At 43.9% G+C, this 8123-nt stretch overlaps 2 protein-coding genes across 2 annotated transcripts in view; both read right to left on the bottom strand.

The window, feature by feature from the left end:
• Positions 1-5174, bottom strand: part of MRPS35 (mitochondrial ribosomal protein S35) — a 31300-nt gene extending 26126 nt beyond the window's left edge. Inside the window, exons 1-2 of the mRNA XM_012806791.1 lie at positions 5043-5174; positions 935-972 (exon numbers count right to left, since the gene is read on the bottom strand). Of these exons, the coding sequence (XP_012662245.1) occupies positions 935-972; positions 5043-5148 (144 nt within the window). The 5' untranslated portion in view covers positions 5149-5174. The remainder of the gene's footprint in view (positions 1-934; positions 973-5042) is intronic.
• Positions 5175-6962: 1788 nt separating this feature from the next.
• The window catches only part of REP15 (RAB15 effector protein), a 4279-nt gene continuing 3118 nt past the window's right edge, over positions 6963-8123 (bottom strand). Inside the window, exon 2 of the mRNA XM_012806758.1 lies at positions 6963-6983. Coding sequence (XP_012662212.1) covers positions 6963-6983 — 21 coding nt within the window. The remainder of the gene's footprint in view (positions 6984-8123) is intronic.

Genomic DNA, 8123 nt, shown 5'->3' with positions numbered 1-8123 from the left:
CTGGGCTCAAGTGAGTCTCCTGCCTCAGCTTCCCAAGTAGCTAGGACCACAGGCGCCCACCACAACGCCCAGCTATTTTTTTGGTTGCAGCTGTCATTGTTGTTTGGTGGGCCCGGGCTGGATTCGAACCTGCCGCCTTAGGTGTATGTGGTTGGTGCCATAGCCACTTGAGCCACAGGTGCCGAGCCTTGGCTATTTTTTGGTTGTAGTTGTCACTGTTGTTTGGCAGGCCCAGGCTGGATTTGAACCCGCCACCTTCTGGTGTCTGTGGCTGGAGCCCTAGCCACTGAGCTACGGGTGCTGAGCCCACATTAACTTTTTGAAAATAAAACTGTATTAAATAGGAAGAGATGGCCAGTGTACAAAAGTGGAGTTTAAGTGGCAATATTCAGCATGCCCACCTGAGCAATATCAAAACCAATGTAGTATATGTCCCAGAAGCAGGTAACAGTCCCGTGAAAATGACTGCTCTATGCGATCGCTATCATTCAACCTCAACTAATGTGCCTTTGTTCTGACTCCATGCTCACCAACTGACTTTGTAACTTGGATTTCTCCATACAGATGCCCCAGGATGAGGCTAAACTGGTTAAATTAATGTATACACCCTAGGCTCCAAGACTGTTAAAAGGCATCATCAAAAATCCTTCTACATTCTGATATATGTACCCGTTTCCCTGAATTCACTGAAAAAAAACCCTGTTTTTTCCTGGGAAACAGGAACATGAGTGAGCTCACCTCATAAAGATGATCTATTCTTTGGGTACTGGCCAACAAAACCCATTGAAGACCAACTCCAGCCACAGCTGTGGCCTGTAAATACGACCTTACCGTAAAGCCTTCTCTGACAGCACCATTTTGCTTCACAATGGTCATCGGTCTCTATTAGAACTTCAGGAACCATTAAGACAGGTGAAGTATATAAATTATTTACCTTTCTTTTCGGCGGCCGTTCAGTTTTGGATGTTCTTTCTGTTGTACCCAAAAACAACACAATAATTATGATAATTTTAAAACATGGAGTTAATAGTCAAAAATCAATCATGATCCCATTATTCTACTATTAATACAATTTCAGGTATTCGGTTAACACAAAAATGAAACAGTAACCCACTTTCTGTAAGCTCAAGGACTTTAAAACCATCTTAAGGAAAGCAAAAAGAAATAACCATAAAAATTCTATAGTTACTTAAATAAAAGGTTTATTGTGATTGCTGATATAGTGAACTCATCATCTAGAGCAGTGGTTCTCAACCTTCCTAATGCTGCGGTCCTTTAACACAGTTCCTGTGAGTCTCGACCCACAGGTTGAGAACTGCTAATCTAAAGAAATGTTTTCCATAAACTTTAAGGTTCAGTTAAATAAACTCACTTTCTCAAGTTAAAATATCTAGTCGGAAATTATTGAGTCTTTGAAGATAACTGGTTTGAAATGGTCTAGTTAGGTGGTGAGCTGTGGTGGCTCACTCCTATAATCCTAGCACTCTGGGAGGCCGAGGCAGATAGACTGCTTGAGCTCAGGAGGTGGAGACCAGCCTGAGCAAGAGCAAGAGCAAGAGCAAGACTCTATCTCTACTAAAAATGGAAAAACTAGCTGGGCATCATGGCAGGTTCCTGTAGTCTCAGCTACTCGGGAGGCTGAGGCAGGAGGATCGCTTGAGCCCAAGAGTTTGATGTTACCAAGAGCTATGGTGCCACAGAACTCTACCCAGGAAGACAGTGAGACTCTGTCTCAAAAAAAGAAAAGAAAAGAAAAAAAAATGTTCTAATTATATATATACTTCTTCATATTTGGAATTGCTCTATCTTTATACCAAAAAAAAAAAAGCCCTTCAGTTTTTCCCTCACCAGTAACAAAAATTACAACCGTTCCTAATAAATCACATGACTATAGAAGAGGGCAGATTACATACAGAAAATATCTTTTAAAATATAACCTTCTGGCCAGGCGCAGTGGCTCGCGCCTATAATCCTAGCACTCTGGGAGGTTGAGGCGGGTGGATTGCTTGAGCTCAGGAGTTCAAGACCAATCTGAGCAAGATTGAGACCTTGTCTCTAAAAAATAGCTGGCATTGTGGCAGGCACCCGTCGTCCCAGCTAATTGGGAGGCTGAAGCAAGAGGATTGCTTGAGCCCAAGAGTTTGAGGTTGCTGTGAGCACGCTACTGGGGATGACCAAGTGAGACTCTGTCTCAAAAAAAAATATATATATACATATATATACGCATACATACATACGTACATGTAACCTTCTCTTTCACATGCAGATACCATACTAAATGCTTTTCATTATTACCTCATGTAATAGTATTCATTATAACAAACATAAATACTATTATTAGACTTAAAGATTACTTTAAAGTCAAGAATACCAAGATTAAGGCAACATTAGCATAGTACACAACTCACCCCTTTATAAGCCTCCCCTGCTACACTGAACTTCTGTACCAGGCCCTTAATCTTTCTCTGAACGTTTTGTTTTCCTGACCCTCCCATTTCTTCATCTGAAAAACTCCTATTTACCCAGCAACATTCATTTATCCTTCAAAAACTCTCTGATACTAAGTACCAGAAACCAGAAAGAGAGTAATGAACAAGACAGACACAGTCCTTGCTTTCGCAGAATATAGAGTCTTCCAAATTAGACAAATTTTTAACAAGAAATTCCAATAAACAGTGATACCTACTATGGACACACAGAGCAGGGAACTATGTGTCCTAGTCAATTTGTTGGTGTGATAGTGAATTTTAGGTGTTAATTTGACTGGATTAATGGATACCTACATAGCTGGTAAACCACTACTTCCTGGTATGTCTGTGACAGTGTTTCCAGAGAATGGTGTGTGAGGTGACAGAAGAGTGGGGAGGAGCCATGTGAGGAAGACCTGCTCCCAGTATGGATGGGCACCATCCAATCAGCTGGGGGACCAGACAGAACAAAAAAGCAGATAAAGGAGAATTCACTCTCTCTTTCTCCTGGTGTAGGGATACTCTGCTATTGCTCTTGAACGCCAGAACTCCAGGTTCTCCAGCCTTTGGACTCTAGGACTTGCCCTGGCACAACCGCCACCACTCCGTGGCCCCCACTAGGCTCTCAGGCCTTCTGTTTACACCATTGGCTTCCCTGGTTCTGAAGGCATCCCTGGGCCTCTAGTTCTCAGTCGACCTATCAAGGGCCTTCTCAGCTTCTATAATCATGTGAGCTGATTCTTGAAATAAATCCCCTCTCATATATATTTATAACTCTATCTACATCTCTATCTATACATATCATATTGGTTCTGTCTCTAGAGAACACTGACTAATATAGTTGAGGAAAAGCTCCTCAGGAAATTAAATTAAAGCCTGAAGGATGAGCACCTATCTTACTGAGCCATGGAGACAGGTAGGTGAGAAAAAAGTTTCAAGAGAATCAGAGAACATGGAAAATTAAAGTACACAAATTCAATATGGCTGAAATTTAAGATTAGAACAGATTAGAAAGCCACAGCCCGGCTTTTTGGAGACTCATCCTTAAGCCTCACATCAAATCTATCAGTAAGTCCCATTGGCTCTACCTTCAAAATATATCCCAAATCAACCACCCCACCTTCTCTGCTATTACCCCAATCCAATTCACCATCATCTCATTTGGATTGCTGCAAGCAATAGCCTCCACACAGTTCTGATTCCATTCTCATGCTGAGAAATTTAGTCCTCTACATAGCAGCTAGTGATCTTAGAAAAGTGTAAATCACCTTGTATCACTTTCATACCCTGTTCAAAGTCTCCCAGGGTGATCTCAAACTCAGTATAAAATCCAAGACAAAAATCCAAACAGAATGCTTATAAGGCCTTATTACCATCAGGCCATCACTCAACACTCTGACATCTCACACTACTGCTTGCTCCTTCGCTCAGCTCTAGCCATGTTGGCCTTCTTGATCACACTCCTAAGCTTGTTGTCACTTTTAGGCCTTTGCACCTGCAGTTCCCTATGACAAGAGAACTTCCACTCCTCTGCAAGGCTGTGGCCTCTACTCAAATGTCACTTTCTCAGAGAGGTTTTTCCTGACTATCCTATCTTATCCTATCCCATAGCCTCTAATCCTCAAATCCATCATCCTCAATACTCTCCTTTATTTTTCTTCATAGCACTAAACACTACCTGGCGTTTTATTTAGTAGGTTACTTGTTTATACTCTGACTTCCAGAAAAGAATGTAAACTTCATGAAGTTAAAGACCATACTGTGTAGCTCCAGTGTTTAGGACACTGCCCAGCATATGAGAGTTAAGCATTTGTAGAATGGGAATGAATAAATAAAAGTTCAGAAAGAAAACAACTGTGGAAATGAGAGATAGCGACCTACAAGGGGCTGCTGGTAGTATGACGAGTACATTGCAGATAGATATTACAGGAGGCAGCACAGTTAGGATCTGCTGATGGACTGCACGTGCCCACTCCTTGGCAAGACCCTTTCCAGACTCTTGCCGGCTCCTCCTCAACGCTCCCCTGCCCCTCTATTCACATTTCTATTACAGCGCTTCTACACAGTACTTCCCCGTTAATAAATCTGTATTTTCCACTAGACTTCTCCAAGATAGGCACGCTATCAAACATCCCTATAATCTCTGTTCCATGAAGGTCACCCCGTTTGGTGGTGCGGAATTCAGAGCTGCAGTTTGTTCCGGTACAGCCAGATGCCTCTCTTAAATGTTCGGGAAAATCCGTGGTTCAGCACTGTCGGATAAATACCGCCAAGTACCAGCAGCTGGAGAGAGCGCCCGAGAAGAAGCAGGTCCTGGGCGAGGGAAGGTGCAAGCTTTCTAAGCAAGCGCCCAGAGGACTCAGAGCAGAAGCCCACGGCTGGGAGCAAGGCAACGCGGGCGCAGAGAATAGTCCAACATCACAGATTCCTACTGGCCGGCTAGCAAGAAGCTGGCAGAGGACACACCGGCCTCCCCGGACTGCGCGGGCTCCGACACCGCCACAGCCTTTGCGGGGCCCGTCTTCTGCCCTCGCACCTTCCCCACAGCACGGAGGCGACGACGCGGATACTCACGCGAGTTAAGTCCGGGAACCTGTGGGGACGCGGCGATGGAGAATGCACGCAGGCTTCTGGCCCCCGGCTGCAGAGCCAGGCACGCTGCAAGAGCGGAGGCCGCCATGGCTGCCAGGACGGCAAGTCGGAGGGGACAAGTGTGTTCGCACGCAAGGGGGCGGGCCTGGGGCCGCGGGGCGTGGACTCACCGGCACCTGCCCCGCCCCCAGGGGAGAGAAGCAGGAAACACGTGAGTCTGCCAACTCGGCCCCCATCAAATGTGTGGGAAGCTACCCCCAAATAAGAAGAAAGTAACGAAAAGAAAGCAAAAAGATCTTTGAAAATCAAAGATAATTACAAATAAGGACTATAAGGGATGGGAGAAAAGTGGCTTACAGAGGTCTGGGTGCAACCTCTCAAACCCAGGTGTTAGTCTGTCTAACCCAGAGCCCTGATTCTTTGCAATTGCTGCCTTTCTACATTTATTTAGATTCAAGAGATTTTAAAGTAGAGCAAGGGATATACGCCAAGGGGAAAGACGCGGTATCCTGTAGTTGTTAAAAGAATGGTTCCTTGAACCAGACTTTTGGAGTTTGAAACTTGACTTCACCATTTCAAGGATATTTTCTCTTAAGCGAGTTAATATAGACAAATCTCTCGGCCCAGGCATGGAAGTTGAAACGTATAGTTTCAGATACTCGGAAGACTGAGGCAGGCGGATCCCTTAAGCCCAGGTGTTGGACATTGCAGTGAGCTGCGATGGCAACACTGCTTTCTACCCAGGGTGACAGAGAAAGACCCTGTCTCCCCCTCCCCCCTCCAAAAAAGAAAAGAAAGACATCTCTGGGTACAGTATTGTCATACAGTGAATATCATGTGTCTGTAACTTAATGATTTAGCTCATTCATGGTCAGGTTAGAATTACAGAAGATCAGAACTCATCAGGACCTAGAAAATGATGTTTATCCTTTAATGAACACTGTTGTTTTCTTCCCTAGGATGGATTAACATACAACTGTTAATAAAATCTTCCCCTATTTTTTGAATCAGAGTACAAAATTAAAATAATAACAGTTGGGACTAAACATAACTGACTCTTAGTAAGTGTACGACTAGTAGAGCTAAGGTTGCAGATGTTCCAGAGAATTCTGGCTGTTGAGTAGTCAGTGTGCCATGGGCATTAATCAGTAACGAGGATAAATGGCATGAGATGGACAAGTATTTGTAATAATCACCATCCTCATCTTTTCTGAACTTCTTCCTGTCCCACTATTGCTCCCAAGCAGAAGCATGGTGTATTAGTTTCCTAGGGCTGCTATATGGAGGACCACAGAATGGGTGACTTAAAACAACAGAAATGTATTCTCTCACAGCTCTGGGGTTTGGAAGTCTGAAATCCAGGTGAATGCAGGGTTTGTTCCTTCTGGAGGTTCTGATGGAGAATCTGTCTCCTGTCACTCTGGTAGCCTCTCGTGGTTGCTGCCAATTCTTGGCATTCTTTGGCTGGTAGATGCATCACACCAACTGCCACTCTCATCTTCACTGGGTATTTTTTTTCCTCTCTAACTATTCTTAAGATTGGAAGCATAGCCTTTTTGGTCATATGGATGTGGGGTTTGAATCCAGGCTCTGCTTCTTTGTGAGGTTGCTGTCAGCTATGAAACCACAGCACTCTACCCAGGACACAGAGTGAGACTCTATAAATAAATAAATAAGCATTTAAATGTAGGCACATATGTTTATTGTCTGTCTTCCTTCATGAAGATAGAAATTCCCTGAGAGTGGAGACTTTTTTTCACTGCTGGATTGGTAAGGCATAGAACTGGCCTGAATTATACACACTCAGCAATTATGTGCGAATGAATCTACCTTCCTTTTATACTTTCAAGCCTTTTTTTTTTTTGCAACAAATTAACCAATTTGCAGAGGTTGAGCTTGACTTTATGCTATTGGAGACCTTGCCTACAAGAAGAAGAAATAGACTTCATCAATACTCCATCATCTCTTTAGAAAATTATTTTTAACTGACAAATAATTGTGGGTATTACCACTTCATCTTTATTGTGATATTACTGGTTAAGCTAATTTCCAATGAAGGACAATTACAAAGCTACAGTTGTGCTCTTCTTTATTCCAGTTTCCTCAAGGAGAGGGCTGTGGGGGTGAATAAGCATCAAGAGGAAGGGAAACAGCCATTTATTTCTTGGCAGGTTGAAGAAGCATCACAAAGATTGAGATTTCTGGGTGGCGCCTGCAGCTCAAAGGAGTAGGGCACCGGCCCCATTTGCCAGAGTTGGTGGGTTCAAACCCAGCCCTGGCCAAAAACTGCAAAAAAAAAAAATGAGACTTCCCTTTCTTCTTTTCCCCCAAGACTTCTTTGGGTGATAAAGCATTTGGGGGATGGTGTCCCCTGACATTGCACGGCTTACTCTATAATTTGAAGAACACCAAGCTGAGTGAAAAGAAACTGGGAGCTGGCTCTTGAGACTGAATCTGGACTGAAGTTAATGATGCAGCTCTGTGTTCTTGATCAATCTGTTTACTGCACTGGATAAAGAAAGAGTAGGTTTGGATTCTTATACTAAGCACTTTGAGTACTCTAAATTTTAGATAACTAGTAGCAGTCCTGTGAGGTAGGTGTTGTCATCTCCAGTTTTTAGAAGGGAAAATTAGGAGGCATTAGGGTTCCAGAAGGAATTGAGTGGCACACTCAGAAGATTTAACTGAAAAAGAGAACATCTACTGGGGCAGGGGGCAGGGTGCAGGGTGCAGAAGACTGACAAAGGTCCCTGAGCACCCAGGGCCCTGACAATGAGGGGGAGCCAGAGTCTTGGGGAGGCCAGCTGAAATGTCTGGAACCAGGCTCCAGGAGGCAGGGAGAGGGGGTGGATGCATTCCCAACCTCGCTGCTCTCTGAACTCGAGTGCGCCAAACTCAAAAACTCAACCCTTCCACCATGATGAAGTATGTACAACTTTGTGATGTATTACTACTGGTCAAGAGATCAACTTAGTGATTTGCAGAATCTTGGGATTTGCAATTAGCATTTCTTTTTGGCCAGGGCTGGGTTTGAACCTGCCACGTCTGGCATATGGGGCAGGC

This window comes from Otolemur garnettii, unplaced genomic scaffold (genome assembly GCF_000181295.1).
Source record: "Otolemur garnettii isolate 467f Iridium unplaced genomic scaffold, OtoGar3 scaffold00057, whole genome shotgun sequence".
NCBI classification, from domain to species: domain Eukaryota; kingdom Metazoa; phylum Chordata; class Mammalia; order Primates; family Galagidae; genus Otolemur; species Otolemur garnettii.
Note: the sequence above shows the minus strand (reverse complement) of the source record. Positions and strands in the feature narration are given on the sequence as shown.